Here is a 22,579-nt window from a genome sequence, read left to right on the forward strand (position 1 = left end):
TTCTTAGATATATGCTATTACAGGCAATGCACTGACCGCCCCCACAAAACCAATCCATAGATCTAGATTAGGGCAGCGTCCAAGGCAGTAAACTTTGATTAATGTTAAACATGCTAAATGGGAACAAATCCTTTTGTATTAATTGGCTGTTGAACATTAAGTGGCTTGTCTCTTCTTAAGTCATAAGCCAGGAGATATTTCACTAGATTCTAAATTCCACATCTCACAGGATTTTAGACAATTCCTGGGGATAGGGGAAGTATATGAAAATGTTTATTTATTTAAATTTGCTAGGATATGTGACATTCGATGGTCACACTAACCAATCATAGGACAGGTCATTTTAGCAGGTGTATTCTGGTCCCATTTCTCCCAGATTAAATTTTAAGTATTGTGCTGACCACTTTAATTTAGACTAATTAACTATATGGACAGGTGAAAGCCAGGCTATAAAATCAAACCTTTTAATATTTTAGGGAGATGTAGTAAATGTCTCTGGGAACTAGACCAACAATACTGTAAACAGTACTTTTACAGTCCCTGTATCAGACATCTAGCAATACACCCTAGAATACTCTGTTTTCTAGTGTGTGGCCTAATTGTATTCAAAGATTAAACAATCAGAAGTCTATACCCACTTCTCCTTTAGGTACTAGGTACCTCTGTAACCAGGTTGACCCGGAGTAGATTCCCAACTCTGCCACTAACTGTGTGACGTCTGACAAATTACACACTTCTTGAACCTCGTTCAAGAAGTGAGAATAATAAGTGCCTACCTCAATACCGAGCTTAAAATGAGATGCCATGTGTAAGACCTCAGCAAAGTGCTGTTTCACACAGACTTAAGACATGTTTAGCTTTTTCAACATTATTATACCTGACAATAATGCTGCTGACAGTGAACCTCTCTTTTATGACCGTAAGGGCATTAGGATCAGCGAGAACTTGGAGGGTTCACTGAATTTCAGCCTCTGTTTTCAGTGCGGATTGTGCTGGTGTGTAACACTTCTTTCTCTAGCGTGGTCTCCAACAAGGCTTTTTCTCGGCCAATCTATTCTTGATGGCAGAGTGCGTCCTAGGTGGTTCCCCTGCTCTGTCGATCCTAGAAGTCCATAGCCTCTTTGCCAGGTTTAAGCTGTGTGTGTCAGTTTCAAAGCTTTTCCTGGATCACCTGTGTTTATTTACCTGTTTGAACTTCGTGCATCAGCTGCTGCTGATTCTTCTGCATGTTCTTTCTCCTCCACTCCACACAGAACATTTATCCCCTCAATGTATTTTAAATGAGCTCATTCAAGGGAAATGGCAGCTTATGAACAAATGTATCACAGGTCTGGAGGTGTGGGAGAATGTGAAGGGTGGGGGACAGATAGGTGATCACAGTATCTTCTCATTGCTTATCTTTATTGGAAGTGAAAAATTGGTATTTCTGTATTGATTAGTAAGGACAACATGTCTGTAACACAATATATTTTACAACAGCGAGACTTTCTAAGTCACCACTTACTCCTTTTGCTTTTCCAAAAGATGCAAAACGCAAATAATATTCAGCTTTATATTGCAAGATATGGCAATTTTGCAGTACTGTATTCTTTCTCAAGTAAAAGTATGACTTGAACCGTCAATTTTTTATAGCATCCCAAACTCATGACCTTACCTGTTTTTATGTATCCACATGGATGACTAAGAACCTTGAGTAGGCAGTAGGTATAGTAGACTACTCCACTTATCTGAATATTGACATGTATCACTTTACACTTTTGTTCTTTAGTTCTCCTCTGTAAAATAGAGACAATAATATTAATAGTATCTTCTTCATCGAGTTGTGAGGATTAAATGATAAAGTGCTGAGAATAGTGCTTTTCTCATTATGAACACCTAAATGTTAAAAATTATAATTATTAGTTCAAATCTTTACTTTTATTCAGATTATTGGTTCAATATTTAGAATTCATTATCAAACACATTTGGCGTTCGTGACTTCTGGAAATAATCCTTCAAGTCCAAGAGTTCTGTTGTTGTAGATGAATTTGTTAGAGATGTTGAAAAGGTTCACTATTTTTAGCGTAAACTTCTAAAGTAACATTGACTTCACTGCTTAACTCTACAACTTGATTAAGCATTGTTTAACTTTTAAGTCAGGAAAAACCATCCACTCTCTTTCAAAAGAAGAATATTTATCTCATTTTCAAATTTGCACTGAATCACTCTTTGGCATGTAAAATTTTATCTTTTAGGATCTGTTTTACAGATGTGGAGCCTGCTGCTTCAAAACTTTGTCCGTTAAGTGAAAGTTTCATATATGTATTATATTTCAGAGGCATTAAAAAAATAAATAATAATGGCTTCATACTTCAGTGGCCTTTTGGAAGGCCTGCCTGCACCTGCTAATATCCAGGGAGACGTTAGTCCAGAAATACTACTGAGCCCTGGCAGCAGCCGGGTGAGGGTGGGTGGAGGCAGATTTCTGTAAAATCTGTCCTCCACACCCTCTCTCTTCTTCCTCCAAACCTCCCTGTTCCCACCTCCACCCACCGTGCTCTCTCTTGCTCTTATCAGAAGGTAGCAATCACTTCTTAACATAATTAAAGTCATCTGTAATTACATCCGCACTACATCTTTCTCGATGTTTTAAGGCCAAATTCACATATAATTTCTTATCTTGATGCATGTTAGAAGACTAATTACACTGAGTTTCTTGCTTTATGCAGCCGGAGGATTACAGAATTCTGCTGTTTCTTCTCAGTGCCCTCTCCAGAGGAGTTGATGGTCATCAATGACCTCTTCATATTCATTTCCATTGGTCAAAAATAGATCCTATAAGAAGCACTGGATCTTTTCTATTTTAATTTCATGTTCTATCTTCTCAGATTCTCCATTTATGTTAATAATAGCATCATTCTCCTTTGTGCAGAACCTTCGTCAGGGACACTGTCTTCATTTCTCTCTGGGGCACACTGCTTGCCCAGAAGAGGAGCTCAGGCCTGCCCTTCACTGTCCCAAACCCCTTATGGCTATTGACTCTCTGTTGCTTTCCAAAGTTTACAGAATGCTGTGCACATTCCCTAAGCCTGTTTCCACTCTCATCTCAAGACGTGTCATGTATGCAGCCCTTTCTCTCCTTGAAAAAACACACACACACACACACTCTCTCTCTCTCTCTCACACACTCCCTCTCTCTCTCTCTCTCTCTCTCTCTCTCTCACACACACACACACACACACACACATACACATGCACAAATACCATGTCAGACTATTCACCATTCCTTCCAGGCCTTTGCTTTCAATGTTCCTTCTGCCATAAATTCCGATTCAAACATACCTCACGACTCCTTCTTCCCACTTAGGAGCCCAACTGAATGTTGTATCCTCTCCTTAGCCTCCCTTCCCTAGTTCCATTCCTTTCCTTCCTACCCAGGTTTTGTGGGATTCTTATCTGTATTTAGATAGCATTTCATGTGGGAGCACACTTCACTTGCTCTCTCTCCCTCACTACTTCCCACTCCTAATTCCATAGCATTCTGACCTGTGTCCCCATCACTCTACTGAAATTACTTCTTCACACCCCATCTTTGACTTGTTATTAAATCCAGTGAAGCCCTTTCATTCATTTTATTTAGTATCTCTTTGACATCAACACTCTGTGTTATGCCTTCCTTTCAGACTTCCTCCGCTGGCATTCCTAACCCTGTCCTCTCCTGCTGCTCAGACTCCTTGTGTCTCCTTTCTCACTCCTTCCCTTTTTGCTGCCTCTTCCTTAAGGATTTGCTTCCCGGAGGTCTGCCTTTTGCAGTTTCCACAATTGAATCTCTGTGGACATTTTAATGACTCCTAATTGTATTCCTTTTACCTATACACGATTCTCACCTTGTCACACAAGTGTCTGAACCTTAGTCTGCTCTTACCTTCTTTAATATCTTTTGTCTTCTCCCCCACCTCTTACAACTCTGCGGCTCTGAATGAATGGCACTACCTCCCTAGCCCCCAAAGGTATTTTTCTTTTACATCCTCCCCACCTCATGGCCTTAGCCCAGGCCTTGATTGTTTCTCACCTGGGCTGTCCAACCTGCAGATTTGTCCCTTCCAGGTGGTCTCCTCACTGCTCCCCGAGGGGGTTTCTGAAACACAAGTCTGGTTATACAATTTAAGTCACTCTCTCTATAGTGGCTTCATAATCTCTAGAGGGTGAAACCCATAATTGCAGTACATGTTATAGGCTGTCCTTAACAATCTGGTCATTGCCAGTGATGGTTACAATCTCCAGCATCCACTTATCCCACTGGGCACCTCATCCTTTTAGGAAAGCAAAACAAACTTGAAGAGCTATGCTTTTGCACTCCTCATCTTTACATCTTCTAGGATTTACCCCCCCCCCCCCATAACTGTGAGATTCACCTACAAAATTTCAACTCTTCCCAAAATAAACACATCTGTGGAATTTTCCCCAGATCTTTCTAAATGAACTACCTCTTTTCTTCTCTGTGTGCTGCCTCAGGATGTGATGACATTGTTCCCCGGTTTTTCTTTATTGGATTATGTGTCGTTGTTTGTATCCACAGTTGTCTACCGAGATGCCTCACCTATAGAAAAGACAATATGTATTTGTTGACTTGTGGCCCTATGCTTACTGCTTGTAGGTCATTTCCACCAAAGTGTGAATTCTGTGAAGGCAAAGGCCCTGTGCTCTTCATTCCTAGTTTTCTCAGAGTCAGGGCAGTGTTCTTTCTTTTAGAAAGTAGATTGGAGCAAATTATTTTGAAGAACATTTTAGGAGAACTCAAGAGTAGAGCAATACTGAAAGATAGATATATAATGTATATATTATAAATATGTATTGTATAAATATATAATTCTATACATGTGGTATAAGATTTTAATTTTATTAAAAGCATTATGTGTGCAAAATAATCCTAGATATTGCGAGAATGAAAGAGTCAAAATGGATATCTGTTTGGATTATTCTGATTTGGCATTGTAGAAGGTGTATGAAGGTTTCCATGTATTCTTTTGAAATACTTGAGAAGTATTTTTGTCTTAAGTCTGAGCAGAACAATTCTCAGCATCTACCTGTGGGTGTTCTCTTAAAACATTCTACTACATTTCCTGTGAGCTTCATCATAGGTTAATATAAAAGGGTTTAGAGGGAGTGAAAGCAACCTACTGCCTCAACATTGGTTATACATCTGAGTTTTCAGTTCTCTCTCCCTTCCCCTTCCCCCTTCCTCTTTCCTATATTTAAGATCTTTTATTTGTTGTGTTTTTTTTTTTTGTTTTTTTTTTTTTTGAGAGAAAACGGGGAGGGGGACAGACAGGAAGGAGTGAGATGAGAAGCATCACTCATAGTTGTGCATCTCAATTGCTCATTGACTGTTTTCTCATATGTGCCTTGACCGGGGTGGGGGGGCTACAGCAGAGCCAGTGACCCCTTGCTCAAGCCAGTGACCTTAGGCTCAAGCCAGTGACCTTTGGGCTCAAGTCAGCAATCATGGGGTCATGTTCATGATCCTAGGCTCAAGCCAGCGACGCTGCACTCAAGCTGGTGAGCCTATGCATAAGCTGGCAACCTGGGGGTTTTGAACTTGGGTCCTCAGCATCCCAGGCCTACGCTCTATCCACTGTGCCACCACTTGGTCAGGTTTGTTGTCTCTTTTTGATTGTAGCTATCCAGTGGGTAGTATGAAGTGGTATCTCATTGTAATTTTGACTTACATTTATTTTCTTAATGACAAATAATGTCAAGCATATTTTTTATGGGCTTATTGGGCACTAGTATACATTCTTTAGTGAAACATGTATTTAAATCTTTTGTCCATTTAGAAATTTGAGTTATTAATTTATGAAAGTTCTTTAGATATTCTAGATACCAGTCTATCATATATATGATTTATAAATATTTTTTCCAAGTCTGTCTTATCTTTAAACTTTCTTCATAGTATTTTTTTCAAGCAGATAAAATTTGAATTTAGATGTCCAATCTATCCTTTTTTCCTCTTATCATTTGTGCTTTTAGTGTTATATCTAATAAATCATTTCCTAATCCAAGGTCATGTTTTAAGAGTTTTAGGTTTATGTCTATGGTCCATTTTAAGTTAATTTTTGTATGATGCAAAGAAAAAGTCCATACTCACCTTTTGCATATGGATATCCAATTGTCTTGGCATCATTTTTTGGAAAGACCGTTCTTTTTTGACTGAATTATTTGGGCATCTTTGCTGAAAATCAGTTGGCCATAAATGTAAGCATATAAATGGTTATTTGTTGTACTGTTCATTCCTTACTCCAATGCTAGATTTCATAAGGCCTCATTTTAATCATTGTAAGTATAAAACATTTGTACCAAATACATTTCTCTTAAGTGCAATTACGTTCTTAATTATAGTTACTTTTTATACATATGTGAATTCTGTGTGTGTATAAAGATTATTGTGAGTTTATATCAAAGCTAGAACATTTCCCCCATTTCTGTGGAACCTTAATGCCTTAATATTTGGGCATTTTTGAAAAGAAGGTCGTTCTTGTTGGATTTGTTTTGCCAAAGGAACCAGAAAGTTTCAGACTCTTACATCACTCAAGCTGCTTGTGTAGTCTTTCAAGAAAAAATTAAACCAAGATCCCTTAAGTGATTTCCATACAAAATTAATGCTTCCCTCGACTTCTGCCAAATGCAGTGATACATTTATGCAGCAGATGCCAGAAAGTTTAGAACTTGTATCTGGAAAGAATTCATTTATTTAAGACAGAAAGCATTTGTGCCTGGGGCAATATAAGGACCCCACCTGTGCCTTTTTCTTGTCTTCTGGGTGTTTTCATTGTGTTTCCAGAAAGGCATAGGCAGATACTTCTTCTATTTTTAAATCTTTTTTTGAAACACAGTTTTAATTTTATAAGACCAGATCTCACTTCAAGTTTCAAAATATGCATTCCTCAGCATAAAATGTTTTGACAGACACCTAATGGCCTAGTGCTTTAGCATCCATTTTAGAAGACACAGATTCAGAAAATTTGAGCCATAGAACCATAGTGTAGTTAGTCACCGGCAGACAGAATGTAGATTTATACTTCATACATCTATATGCTAGGTCAGTTGCTTTTTTTCCTTCTATTGTTTTGAGGACTAGCTCAACCTGTTAATATGCCACTGAAAAAAAAATGGAACATACTTAGTTTCTGGGCTTATTAGGTTTAATACTTTATTTATGGTCTGAGAAGAGCAGAAAGGCATTAGTATTTAGTGAGTGTCTGCTGTGTTCCAAGTATTGTCCCAGACACGTTTACATCCCTAATCTCATTTAATCCTCACAGCTCCTCATTGTGGTAGTATTATCCCAGTCTTAGAGACGAAGAACTTTAAACAAGCCACATAATGATAATGATACTCGTGTGCGGCCTTTCATATTGTAATTCTAAAGTTTCATTTGACTTTTGGAGATGTTCAGTTATAAAAAATGGAGAAACTATCCATTTATCCCCACTGTTGTAGAGCCAAGTGTAGCAAGAAAAGGCACACAAGGAATTTCTCAGTGTTTTGTGCATATTAACTATGGAAAGCATAGTGAACAAAGAGATAGGAGACAAGTGAGCAATGCAGAATACATTCAGCAGGGGGTAAGGTTTTATGATGTGAAGATACAAATAGATATTTATATGCAAAAAAAGAACCTTGACTTCCTACCAGGTAAAAACTAATTCAAATAGATTATGTAAACCTAGATGTAAAACTTAAAACTATAAAACTTGTAGAAGTAAACATAAGAGAATTCTGTGACCTTGGTTAGGCAAAGATTTCTTAGATATAATATTTAAAATTTTGATAAATAGGACTTTATCAAAATTTAGAGCATTTGATATTTGAAAAACTACTTTAAAAAACAAAAGGCAAGCAATAGACTTGAAAAATGTTTGCTGAACACATATCTGATGAAGAACATGTATCTAGAATAGCTATAACAGACAATAAATAAACAACTGAATATGTAAAACAGGCAGAAGATGGGAAGACATACTTCACAGTGAAGAAAAATGGACAGCAGCTGGTAAATGGGAAGAACCCCAATATTATTAGTCATTTAGGAAATGTAAATTAAAATCACAATACCAGTACATACCTATTAGAATGGCTTAAAACAGCTGGTAATACCAACTGCTTTCAAGGATATAGAGCAGTTGAAATGAAAGATCTTCATAAATTAGAAGATATACAGTACTGTATTTATGGATCAGAATAGTCAATACTGTAAGATTTCAATTTTCCCCTAACACATCTTTAGATTCAGTGCAATCTCTCAAAACTCCAGAAGCGGGTCTTTGACATAGAAATTAGGTAAATTGATTTTAAAACTTACATGGAAATGCAAACAACTTGGAACAACTCAAACAATTTTGAGAAAAGAACAAAACTAGGGAATTTGACCATTTTCCATATTCTAACTTCCATATTGTAACACCAATCATGTAAGTTGTAATTACACATATTAACATCTCTTCCTTCTACAAATTGAGCTCCTTAAGAGTAAGGTCTGTATTTTTATTTTTTAATATTTATCTGCCTAGGGTCTGCACCATCTCTTTTCTTTTATTATTCTTTTGGGTAGGACGCCATACCTTTTTAATGACCTATTTTTTTTCAGTGTGTTTTTTAGTGTATCTTATATAATAGTGCCTTAACATATAAGTAATTTAGAAATTAATGTGTGTACCTTGGGGGTATTCGTGCAACAATTTTACTGGTCAGAGTGTGTAGTCAGATGTGTTTGGTGGCCACTGCTTTCGAAGATCAGAACTAATAGCTCTGGTAGATTGGAAGTAGTGTTGGCCATTTGCTATTTGATTTGGCAACATGACACAGAGGGTTCACTTTATTTTAGTGACGTACCTCCCTTATAACTGGAGAATGTTCTTTTTTTTTTGTATTTTTCTGAAGTGAGAAGCAAGGAGGCAAAGACAGACTCCCGCATGCGCCCAACCAGGATCCACCTGGCACGCCCACCAGGGGGTGATGCTCTGCCCATCTAGGGCCACTGCTCTGTTGCAACTGGAGTCATTCTAGCACCTGAGGCAGAGGCCAAGGAGCCATCCTCAGTGCCCAGGCCAACTTTGCTCCAATGGAGCCTTGGCTGTGGAAGGGGAAGAGAGAGAGAGAAAGGAGAGAGGGAAGCAAGTGGGTGCTTCTCCTGTGTGCCCTGGCCAGGAATTGAACCCAGGACTTCCACATGCTGGGCGGATGCTCTACTGCTGAGCCAACTGGCCAGGACCTGAAGAATGTTTTAAATTGCAATTTTTTTTTGAAATAACTATTCAATTTATATGTTTAAAAGTTGAAGCAGTCTTAATGGCTCTTTTGTATTTTATACTCCTTTCTTTTTGGTACATGGTACATGAAAATCTCTTTATTCTTTTTAGGACTGTGAGGACATGGGAAGTTGAAAATCCAAAGAAGCAAAAAAGTGTGTTTAAACCGCGGACAATGCAGGGCAAGAAGGTCATTCCCACCACGTGCACATATAGCAGAGACGGGAGCCTCATAGCCGCCGCCTGCCAGAACGGGAGCATCCAGATCTGGGACCGAAACCTGACTGTAAGTCAAGGGCATCTGTCTGTTTGTCTTAGAAGAAAACTGCTTCACCTATAAGACAGACATGTTACAGGGTTATTATGAAGGTCAATTTCCTGAGGTTAGTCCTCATTTGAACTTCAGTGTTAGTTGATAAAACATTGGAACTTTCGCTGTAAACAGCATCTCAGCAAACATTCCAGCTTCATATGTACCAATGCGTATTAGATTTTGTTTTTAAAATAAATTAGGTCTTTTGGTAGAAAAATTTAAAAAGCACAGTAGTGTAGTTTATTATATGGCATATCAGTGTGCTTGAGTTTGAAAGTGAAGGACTTGATGGTAATATAAAACAAGACTAAACAGAGAACTAGAAAACATTCTTGACAAGATTTTAAAAAATCAGGTATGTCCAGGATGACTTGCAGGTTTTTTAACAATTATTTCTATAGTAATTTAAATAATATTTTGTCTTAGCATTCAATGACATTACATTTGAATGGGTTTTGGACTTTTCCTTTAGAATTTAGGTCATTATTGGAATAAATAAATTTTGAATTGTTGAATTGGAAGGGAATATAGAATTCTATAACCATAGAAATAATAAATATAGGAGACTTTGACTAAATCTGTGAATTATCAATAAAGCTTTAAAGAAGGCTTTATATGTATAGGTGGTAAAATAAGAATTTTTGATAAGTGGAATGATTCTATGGTACAAATGTTGAAATGAAAATATACACTAATGTTATAATACAACGTGTTTATCTTACTTTGGTGAAAGGTTCTGGTCTAATGATTAATTCAGTAAATATTTGATAAGTGACCGCTATTTTGCAGGCACTGTGCTAGGCACTGGATGTATTGTGGATTATCAGAAACTCCTGCCCTCATGGAGTTTACATTCTAGTTCCTTTTAAAAATTATAAAAGTAATGTCTTTTAAATAAAATTGCCCATCAAACATTTACCTTTTGAAAGGGATCCTAGGAAACAGAGTTGACCTTTCAGGCAGGTGAGTTAAAGTCTGTTTTCTTGAAATAAGGTAAAAAGTAATGATAGGGGGAAAAAAGAAACCAGGTTTATAATGCTGAAACTATTTTTGGCATTTTCTGTTTGTCAGATCCTTTTATTTCTGTTTTTATCTTCACTGTAAACCCATAAAGCTTCATAATAGCACAGAGATTTTAAAAATCCTTTGAATTGTAAACTGACTTTTAACTAAGCAATAAATTTTTTAGTAACTGGCTTTCATCATCTCTGGGTGCTCTTGATTTAAACATAGAAATTCTAAACCATGACGTTTTCTTGTGTAGCTGTAATAGTGGAGTGTGTAGTATGGTACATATATATGTGTGTCCCTCTCTTAGGACCTTTATATTTTTCTAAAGTTGAATATAGGTTTTAAAACCTGGCCTTGCATATCTCCAGAAGTAATGAGTCTCTTTTGTTTCTGGTTTTGTAGGATACAAAGCTGTCTGAATGCCAGTTCTCCCCCAGCCCCCAAATCTTTTCTGGCCATTCTTCTAATCGCAGTCTTTGATTCTATTTTATTAGAACTTAGTGGTATACAAATGTATAGCTCATTAAACCGCATCCCACTCATTATATGTCATTCATATTCTTACATTCGGATGTGAGTTTGTCAAATCGAGAAGAGGCTTGGTAGGAGGAAATACAGCTTGGCTTTATTTATATTTATTTTTTAAAAGAATTTTTAAAATCAATTTTATTGATTGACTGATTGATTGGGGAGAGAGAAAGAGAGCGAGAGAAACATCAATTTGTTGTTCTTCCGATTTATGTCAGTGAGTTACCCAACTAGGGCAATGCAGCTTGCTTTTAAAAACAGATTTTTACTAGACTTTGGGTGGGGAACACAGTGCAGTCTCCAGATAATATATTATAGACTTGTACAGCTAAAAGTTACATAATGTTATTAACCAATTATATGGCCAGTAGTCACGGCTATCGTGGCTATGCACATGCAGGTTCCCATTAGATTCAGACAGATGGTAAAGAAACAGAGCCAAAAATGGTGGGCCATTCCTTTATTAAAGTCTCACACCAGCCGACGAGCAAACACAGGGCTCCCAAAGCCACTGACACATTCTCCGGTTTCACAACCAGGGTCTTCTCCAGTTTCTCCTAAAATCAAAGGCCACCCCCCCAGTCTCAGTGGAGCTCACAAAAGCCCCTCAGCTCTCATTCCCCGTCTGCACACCTTCTCCCTTCTCTGCTTTCACTCTGCAAAAATGGCTTCTCTCTCTCTCCCTGCCATCTTGGCTTTTTTCTCCTTACTCTTCCTTTTAAAACTTTTTTTGTCTTGAAAACCTCTACTCCAGCAAACATTAACATAACGATGGCCCCTTTCAAGAATGAAGGTAATTTGTAATTTCACAAACATACCTGGCGCTGCCCAAAGCTATTTTTAACAATAAAAGTGAGTACACTCAAAAAATACAAATTTGGCCCTGGCCGGTTGGCTCAGTGGTAGAGCGTCGGCCTGGTGTGCAGAAGTCCCGAGTTTGATTCCCAGCCAGGGCACACAGAGAAGTGCCCATCTGCTTCTCCACCCCTCCCCCTCTCCTTCCTCTCTGTCTCTCTCTTCCCCTCCTGCAGCCAAGGCTCCATTGGAGCAAAGATGGCCCGTGTGCTGGGGATGGCTCTGTGGCCTCTGCCTCAGGCACTAGAGTGGCTCTGGTCGCAACATAGCAACGCCCCGGATGGGAAGAGCATCACCCCCTGATGGGTGTGCCGGGTGGATCCCGGTCAGGCGCATGCAGGAGTCTGTCTGACTGTCTCTCCCCGTTTCCAGCTTCAGAAAAATACAAAAAAAAAAAAAAAAATACAAATTTTACAAACTCGTTTGCCCAACAGCAATGCTACCCCAATATATTTAATTTTAAAAATAAATAAATAATTAAAATCTAGTTGTTGCTAATCAAAAGATGAACAGATCTTTTTAAAAAAATTTTTTATTGATTTTAATTTATTGTGCTTACATAGATTCAAGACTCCCACTGAATATATCTCCCTCCCCCCGTCACTCCCAAGTTCCTTTTGATACCCCCTTTGCTCCCTCCCCACAGTGCCCTCCCTCCTTCCCTCCAGGATTTGCTGTCCTGCTCTCTATAACTCTGTGTTAAGTATATATAATTTCATTAATCTCTTTCTCTTCTCTGATCCCATCCTCTCGTCCCTTTCCCTCTGACCGCTTTTCCTCTGGTCCCTTTGATCCAGCCTCTACCTCTATTTCGTTCCTCAGTTCACATTGTTCACTAGATTCTTCATATGAGTGAGGTCGTATGATATTTTTCTTTCTCTGCCTAGCTTATTTCACTTAGCATAATAGTCTCCAGGTCCATCCATGTTGCAAAAGGTAAGATTTCCTTCTTTTTCACGGCCCCATAGTATTCCATTGTACCACAGCTTTTTAATCCACTCGTCCACTGATGGAAACTTGGTCTGTTTCCAGATACTGGCTATTGTAAACAATACTGTAATAAACATGGGGGTGCATTTCTTCTTTTGAATCAGTGATTTGGTATTCTTAGGATATATTCCTAAAAGTGGGATTGCTGGGTCAAAAGGCCAGTTCCATTTTTAATTTTTTGAGGGATCTCCATACTGTTTTCCACAGTGGCTGCCCCAATCTGCATTCCCACCAGCAGTGCAGGAGGGTTCCCTTTTCTCCACATCCTCGCCAGCACTTATTATGTGTTGTTTTGTCAATGAGCGCCATTCTGACTGGTGTGAGGTGGTATCTCATTGTGGTTTTAATTTGCATTTCTCTAATGATTAGTGATGTTGAGCATTTTTTCATATGCCTTTGGTCATTTGTATGTCCTCTTTGGAGAAGTATCTATTCAGTTCTTTTGATCGGATTGTTTACCTTCCTGGTGTTGAGTTTTAGAAGTTCTTTATAAATTTTGATTATTAACCCCTTATCAGACGTATTGTCAAATATGTTCTTCCATTGTGTGGTTTGTCTTTTTATTTTGTTCATATTGTCTTTAGCTGTGCAAAAGCTTCCTAGTTTGATATAGTCCCATTTGTTCATCCTGTCCTTTATTTCACTTGCCTGTGGATATAAATCAGCAAACATATTGCTACGAGAGATGTCGGAGAGCTTACTGCCTATGTTTTCTTCCAAGATGATTATGGTTTCATGACTTACATTTAAGTCTTTTATCCATTTTGAGTTTATTTTTGTGAATGGTGTAAGTTGGGGGTCTAGTTTTATTTTTTTGCAAGTACCTGTCCAATTTTTCCAACACCATTTGTTAAAGAGATTGTTTTTACTCCATTGTATGCTTTTACCTCCTTTGTCAAATATCAATTCTGGGTTCTCTGTTCTGTTTCATTGATCTATATACCTGTTCTTATGCCGGTACCAAGCTGTTTTGAGTACAATGACCTTATAGTATAACTTGATATCAGTAAGTGTGATACCATCCACTTTATTCTTCTTTTTCAAGATTGCTAAGGCTATTCATGTTCTTTTTGGTTCCATATGAATTTTTGGAATATTTGTTCTATATCTTTGAAGTATGCCATTGGTATTTTAATAGTAACTGCATTGAATTTATAAATTGTTTTGGGTAATGTAGACATTTTAATTATGTTTCTTCTTACTATCCATGAACATGATATATGAGTCCACTTGTTTGTATCTTCCTTGATTTTTTTAATCAATGTTTTATAATTTTCTGAGTACAGATCTTTAACCTCCTTGGTTAAATTTACTCCTGGGTACTTGATTTTTTTGGTTACAATAGTGAAGGGGATTGTTTCCTTAATTTCTCTTTCTGACAGTTCATTGTTGGTGTATATAAATGCCACTGATTTTTGAATGTTAATTTTATATCCTGCCACCTTGCTGAATTCATTTATCAGGTCCAGTAGTTTTTTGACTAAGACTTTATGGTTTTCTATGTACAGTATCATATCATCAGCAAATAATGATAGTTTTACTTCTTCTTTTCCAACTTGAATGCCTTTTATTTCTTCTTCTTGTCAGATTGCTGTGGCTAGGACTTCCAGAACTATGTTGAAAAAGAGTGGTGAAAGGGGGCACCCCTGCCTTGTTCCTGATCTTAAGGAGATTGCTTTTAATTTTTGCCCATTGAGTATGATGTTGTCTGTGGGTTTGTCATAGATGGCCTTTATCATGTTGAGGTATGTTCGCTGTATTCCCACTTTGTTGAGAGTTTTGATCATAAATGGGTGCTGGTTTTTATCACATACTTTTTCTGCATCTATTTATATTATCATGTGATTTTTCTCCTTCCTTTTGTTTATGTAATGAACCACATTGATTTATTTGAGAATATTGTACCAACCTTGCCTCCCCAGAATAAATTCCACTTGATCCTGATGTATGTTTTTTTCATGTATTGCTGGATCCATTTTGCTAATATTTTGTTGAGGATTTTAGCATCTCAGTTCATCAGGGATATTGGCCTATAGTTTTCTTTCTTTGTAGTGTCTTTGCTTGGTTTTTGAATGAGGATTATGCTCGCCTCATAAAAGGAACTTGGAAATTTTCCCTTCTCTTGAATTTTTTGAAATAGCTTGAGAAGGATAGGAGTTAGTTCTTCTTTGAATATTTGGTAGAATTCACCTGTGAAGCCATCTGGCCCAGGACTTTTATTTGTTGGGAGTTTTTTGATAACTGTTTCAATCTCATTTGTTGTAATTGGTCTAAGTTTTTTTTTCTTCTAGATTGATTTTTGAAAGATTATATGTTTCAGGGAATTTGTCTATTTCACCTAGGTTGTCTAATTTTTTTGGCATACAGTTCTTCATAGTATTTTCTTACAATCCTCTGTATTTCTGTGGTGTCAGTTGTTATTTTTCCACTCTCGTTTCTAATTTTATTTGAATCCTCTCTTTTTTTCTTGGTGAGTCTGGTTAAAGGTTCATCAATCTTGTTTACCTTTTCAGAGGACTAGCTCTTTGTTTCATTGATCCTCTGTATTGTTTTTTTAGTCTCTGTGACATTTATTTCTGCCCTGATCTTTATTATTTCCTTCCTTCTACTAGCTCTGGGCTTTACTTGCTGTTTTTTTCCTAGTTCTTTTAGATGCAGGGTTAAGTTGTTTATTTAAGCTTTTTCTTCTTAAGGTATGCCTGTAATGCTATGAACTTTTCTCTCAGGACTGCTTTTACTGTGTCCTATATCCTTTTGTTGTTATATGTTCATTTTCATTTGTTTCAAGGAAATTTTTTATTTCTTCCTTGATCTCATTGTTAATCCATTTGTTATTTTATAACATGCTATTTAGTTTCCAAGTGTTTTTCAGTTTTTCTATTGTAGTTGATTTCTAGTTTCATAGTATTGTGATCAGAGAAGATGCTTGATATGATTTCAAAAAAGATGAACAGATCTTTTTAAAAGAACTCCGTAACTATTACTTTAGCAATAACCATTCAGAGGATAACACTAAAGCTGAGGTTAGAAGGCCTCATAGCAATAAGTTTTCTCCACAGTAGCTAAAGAATTACATGATAGATAATGGTTAACACATACCTATGAGAATTAAGTAATGCTCTCAAAATTGTCATAATCTTAGAATTTTTACTGGACCAACAGGAACTTTAACAAATTGAATAAAGTAAGGTGTCTGCCTATTAATGATAAATTTCTGTGTTCTCAAGACTTACCTTTATTCTAGACTTTATGCTGGTCAGTATGGTAGCTACTAGCCACATTTTATTATTCCATTTAAATTAGTTAAAATAAAACACAGTTAACATTTCAGTTCCCCGTCCTATTAGTCCAGCAGTCCCATGTGTTTGCACACTGCCTCCCGGGTCCCTCTTCTGTTCCTTGCATGTATCTGAGCAGCAAGAGCACGCGGTGGGTGGGAGCACAGTGAGAGATGTGCAGAAAGCAAGTGACCCTGAGAAGGACAGCATGTACCCTGACTCAGACCCTTTTGTATGGTGAACACCTGGGCACCCTGGTCTCTCCCAGATGTTCACGTACTTTCTGCTCACCTCTCTCCATACTGTGCTTACACGCCCTCTTCCCAGCATGGCTTTTCCCGACCCCACCCTGTCTGTATACAGTCACCCCCTCCCCCCACCACGGGCACCCCATGTGCCTTGTGTTTTCTCCCAGAGGGCTGATCACCAGTTGACACAGTCTACTGAATATTAACTTCTTTATTGGCTGTTTGCCTCTAGTAGGGTATTGGCTCCATGAGGGAATGGACCATTGTCTTATTTGCCCCCTGCTTTATTCCAAACTAGGCAAAGAACAATGTCTAGTTTGTAACAGATCCTCAACTCTTTGCTACGTGAATGAGTGAATGATTGTATTGGGAAAAGGTAACATGAAGTGAGAATCTCATTGTAATTCTAAGAATACATTAAGAATACTGACATTAGACACTAATAATGAAATAACTAAATATGATACTAGGTGGATACTTGAAATATTGGTGGGATCGCTTTATAAATTACATGATTGTCTAACCACTAGGCTGTACACCTAAAAGTAACATAAAATAATACTGAATGTAGAAAAAACAGTACATAAAAATTGTCTTAGTTATATGAAAACATAATGAGGTAGAATATGACAGAGAGAGATGGTGAGGTAAGTTTTGGTATGTCCTTAATAATGTATAAACATGTAATTTGTATTAACGTAGGTGGATTTTTAAAAATTGTTTTCATGTCTCTCTCAAGTCTAATTTCTGGCTTTTAAAGTATTCCCAGCAAGTATGGTCTTATGAATACCTAGTGACTTCTGTTCATATGAAAACACCTATCAAAGTATTTTGACATATTTTGTTCAAAGCAGTGTTGCTGTCCTTTAATAGCTATTGAGAATCTGCAATATGCTAGACTCTTTACTGAAAGTACTTTCTTTATTTTCTTGTATTACAATCACTATTTGTAGACTAAGCAGAGGTTCGGCAAACTCACTAGTCAACAGAGCCAAATATCAACAATACAACGATTGAAATTTCTTTTGGGAGCCAATCTTTTTAAACGTAAACTATATAGATAGGTACATTTCTTATCGAGGTAGCGCCTGCATGTGGTATTTTGTGGAAGAGCCACACTCAAGGGGCCAAAGAGCCGCATGTAGCTCGCAAGCCACAGTTTGCCGACCGGGGTACTAAGGTATCGGCAGGAAAATGGGGATTCATTATATTCATGGAGTTTTGCCTTCCCTAGACTTGGGTGATGGGAGGGAATAATATTTGAAGTTTGATTTGGTAATAAGTCCTACCAGCAACTTGACCCAGTTTCCACCTGACTGCTTCCTACTGCTCCCCTGGCCCGCAACCCCAGCCTCAGTTCTGGGTCTGTCCCTTTTGGGAAAATGACCACACACTACAACCCCTTCCCAGGTAAGCCTCAAGCCTGCGAGATACTGCAGACATTTCTCCAGCTTAGTGGTTGATCACTGCTCACACACTCTCAGCCCTGCTAGGGAATGGGTGGTCTGGATCGGAAAGCTGGAGCAAGAATTAGTAATCCCCTCAGGGGATAGGCTTCTTGGAAAATAAGGCCGTGGTGGATAAGAGAGCAGGTATGGAAGAGAGAGAATACAGGAAATAAAGTCACCAGTGGTAACTTACATCCAGTGTACCACAGAGCTTCAGATGTCTCCTGTCACTGGCAGATAACCCATGTTAGGATTAGCTTGATTTACATTCTTCCATACCTTTCCCTTTAACATGTATATATGCAGGTTAAAAGGTTTTATTTGTTTTAACACAGAATTTACAGTTTACTTAATGTAATTAAGTGTAGCATGGACAACCTTGCAAGTGAATAGATACAGTTCTAATTTGTTCTTTTCAATTTTTTTTTATTTAAATGGAATCATGATTTTATACACATAGAATATATACTTTCCAAAAACTTATTGTTATTACTGTTATTTTATTATTAATTGCCTTTCCTTTCCAATTTCATCATCCTGTCCTAACCCCCAAATGCTTGTAAATGACCTGGCATGTATCCCTCTGTACTTTTCCTCACAACTCTGTAATTGTATAGATCTATGGACCTAGCCATCTCTGTAGATCAGGAAAATTTCACCTGGTATTTCTGAGCACCCACGGCCTCACTGAGAAAGAGACAAAAGACAGAGGCGTCTTTTCCCTTCTTTCTTCTGAGACTGATCACTTAACAATTCACAGCTTTTTACACCAGGGGTCTCAAACTCAACTCAGCATGTGGGCCGCAGAGCAAGATCACAGCTGTTCCGCGGGCCACACTAGGTCTACAAAAGGCAACTGTTACGCAACACTTTTCTCACTGCAGTTGAAAACAAAAAAAAAATCAGTACAAGCACAATCGTACATGCAGTTTACTCAGTGTCACAAAACGACCGGAAACTGTAGTTCGCATCACAACTGCTGTTAACTAAGCTAATATCTAGCTAGGATGCTAGAGAAATGAAAAATACAAGTAGGCCCCTAGGCTTACTTAATTTTATCCAAAATATTTTGAACTTCGTGGATTAGTCTACGGGCCGCGAGTTTGAGACCCCTGTTTTACACAATAACTGTTCCAGTTAAAACAGGGAAATACTGCATATAGGGGAAAGAAGTACATTATGAGGGGCAAATGACATTTTTATTTTTATTTTTTATTTTTATTATTATTTTTTTTTTTATTCATTTTTAGAGAGGAGAGAGAGAGGTAGAGAGAAGGGGGGAGGAGCTGGAAGCATCAACTCCCATATGTGCCTTGACCAGGCAAGCCCAGGGTTTCGAACCGGCGACCTCAGCATTTCCAGATCGATGCTTTATCCACTGCACCACCACAGGTCAGGCGCAAATGACATTTTTAAAACAATTTTTAAAAATCAAATGATTTGTAAAATTATTCTATTATCATTTTTTGAGAAAAAATGGCGTATCTTTGGAAAAATATAAACAGCAATATTAAAAATTCAAACAGAGATTTTTATCTTGTCCTTAGACTTCATACTGGGAGTCTAGCGAACTATATATGGACAGCTAACAGTCTACTGCAGAGTTCTGGAGCACATTTTGTAAATGGTACCTAGACATGCAAGTACATGGAACTATCGGTTCTGAGTTTCCTTAGCTGCTACACCTCATCTTCTTTGTTCATGAAACGAGGGCATGGGATCTCACCTTTCAGGTCATTTTGAGTTTTATATTAGGTGATGCATTTAAAGCATCCAGAATAAGACTTGTTGCACAGAACAGGTTCTTAATAACTGTTGGTCTTCTTCCTCCTTTTTCTTTTTAGCTCCTCAACATTTCATGGTTTTTGTAGAATGATGAAGTTAGGTCTCAGGGTGGTATTTATGCCTATGAAAGTGTCATGAACCTGAGTGTCACAGGTGTTTTGGTGACTAAAGGTATGGCTTAGGAAAATAAGAATGCAGGTCTCTCCTATAGGCAGTCATTCACTGTGTTAAAATACAACCACCACCAATAAATAAGAGTGCTACATCCTCATTAGTTAGTGTGCCTGAAGAGATATATGAATTTTAGTTATTTTTTACAAACAGTTACGAGAAAACATCTGAAATACATATTACTATGTAGTATTTTTGACATGCATATTTTTCAAAGTTATTTTTCAAAAAATATGTCATTGGTACAAAACATAAACATCCATCAAAACTGTGAGAAATTACTGTAGGTTCTAAAATTCTAATTTGTCAATTAATGAAAGCTATAAAGTTCTACTTTTAATGCACTTGTAAAATGTCATATACTGTTGGAAGCAACATTTTAAACATCAGAATAGCCCTGGCTGGTTGATTCAGTGGTAGAGCATCGGCCCAGTGTGTGGATGTCCCAGGTTTGATTCCCAGTCAAGGCACACAGGAGAAGTGACTCTCTGCTTCTCCACCCCTCCCCTCCCCCTCAGTACCCCCCTCTTACAGCCATGGCTCTACTGATTCAAATGATTTGGCCCTGTGCACTGAGGGTGGCTCTGTGACCTCCACTCAGATGCTAAAAGTACCTCAGTTGCTGAGCAACAGAGCAATGCCCCAGATGGCAGAGCATCGCCCCATAGGGGACCTGCTGGGTGGATCCCAGTGGGGGTACATGTGGGAGTCTGTCTCTCTGCCTCCCCTGCTCTCACTTAATTTAAAAAATATCAGAATATACTGGCTTTTTGAAAAAAGTTAGGCTAAAAGGCTTTCAATAGGCCCTGGCTGGTTGGCTCAGTGGTAGAGCGTTGGCCCAGCGTGTGGAAGTCCTGGGTTCGATCCTTAGCCAGGGCACACAGGAGAAGCGCCCATCTGCTCCACCCCTCCCCCTCTCCTTTTTCTTTATCTGTCTCTTCTCCTCCCGCAGCCAAGGCTCCATTGGAGCAAAGTTGGCCCAGGCACTGAGGATGGCTCCATGGCCTCTGCCTCAGGTGCTAGAATGGCTCCAGTTGCAACAGAGCAGTGGCCCTAGATGGGCAGAGCATTGCCCCCTGGTGGGCATGCTGGGTGGATCCCAGTTGGGCGCATGTGGAGTCTGTGTTTCTGCCTTCCTTCTTCTCACTTCAGAAAAATACAAAAAAGAAAAAGAAAAGAATAAAAGTCTTTCAATAATTATTCTTACTTTTTTGGGATCAGGAATAATGCAATAATTGATTATAAGATTTTCAGTTGAACATAGTAAGTTCAACAACAAAATCATTAAGGTCTGATCCCGCCTGAAATGACAGAAAAGACATTTTTAAAATGTCTTTATTCTATGGATGAAGAAAATAAGATGGCAGCAGAAAAGAAAAGTCAAGATACTTCTGAAAGCTAAAAACCAGATGCATGAGTGGTAACTGATTTAACCACTAGAGAAAGCCAAAACCTTAGCTGGGTGATGGAAGCAAGTAAAAGACAACTGGTTTACCCTGCAGTTCCCTCTGCCCTGTGCAGCCAGAGGACTTGCTCTCCTGCACCTGCCCCGATCCTGGAAGACTGAAGATGACTTGTAGAGCTGATCTGTCCAGACAAAGCTGAGATAAGGGGAAACAGCTGTTTCCTCTCCCACTCCTCTATTGTTATTATTGTAATGGCATTTATTTGGGTACTTACCATGGGCTAGGCGGTATTTTAAATACTACTTTACATGTAATACTTAATTCTTACAACAATTGTGTGATGTAAATACTATTACTGTCATTGAACAGCCTAGGAAACCCACACACAAAGAGGCTGAGTCCCCCCCCCCCCCGCCCCCCCAGTATCACAGTTAGTGAGTAACAGAGCTGGGAGCCAGTCCCGGGCAGTCTGGCTCAGGCATCTGTACCAGGGGTTAGCACTGTGACCCACGTGCCAACCAAGCCCACCACCGACTTTGGTATGGCCCGCAAGCTGAGAATGGTTTTTACATTTTTAAATGGTTGTATCATTTTTCTATGGCTGCTGTAACAAATTTATCACACACAGTGGCTTAAAACAACACAAATTTATTATCTTACACTTTTTTTTCTTAAAAAAATAAGAGTTTATTTGAGCCAAAATGGACTAAACTTTCCTGGAGCAAGATCTCAAATGCTCCGTATTACCTTACACTTCTCTCTGTAAGCTAGAAGTCTCACTGAGCTAAAATCGAGATGTTGGCAGGACTGTTCCTTTCTGGAGGCGTCAGGGTAGAATCCATTTCTTTGCCCTTCCCAGTCTCTGGAAGCCACCCACATTCCTTGGCTCATGGTCCCTTGTGCCTTCCATCTTGAAGGACAGCAACAGTGAGTTGAGTTCGTTTTATATCACTACACTCTGCCCTCCTCTTCTCCTTCCCTCTTCCACTTTTAAAGACTCTTTGATGACATTGGGTCTACTTGAATAACTCAGGATAATCTCCCTATTTTAAGATCAGTTGAATAGCAGTGTTAATTCAATCTGAACTCTTAATGCTCCTTTGCCATGTAAGATAACATGTTCACAGGTTCCAAGCATTAGGAACAATGATTTAAAAAAAATCAAAATAAGATAACTATGTAATGACACATCAAAATTATGTGAAATTCAATATTCAGTGTCCACAAATAAATTTAATTAGAACAGCCTTGATCATTCA

At 38.3% G+C, this 22,579-nt stretch overlaps 1 protein-coding gene across 1 annotated transcript in view; it reads left to right on the forward strand.

Annotated features, from left to right (window-relative positions):
• WDR70 (WD repeat domain 70) overlaps positions 1 to 22,579 on the forward strand; it is a 306,182-nt gene that overhangs the window by 165,916 nt on the left and 117,687 nt on the right. Inside the window, exon 10 of the mRNA XM_066239985.1 lies at positions 9,399 to 9,573. Within this exon, the coding sequence (XP_066096082.1) occupies positions 9,399 to 9,573 (175 nt within the window). The remainder of the gene's footprint in view (positions 1 to 9,398; positions 9,574 to 22,579) is intronic.

This window comes from Saccopteryx bilineata, chromosome 1 (genome assembly GCF_036850765.1).
Source record: "Saccopteryx bilineata isolate mSacBil1 chromosome 1, mSacBil1_pri_phased_curated, whole genome shotgun sequence".
In the NCBI taxonomy this organism is placed as follows: Eukaryota; Metazoa; Chordata; class Mammalia; order Chiroptera; family Emballonuridae; genus Saccopteryx; species Saccopteryx bilineata.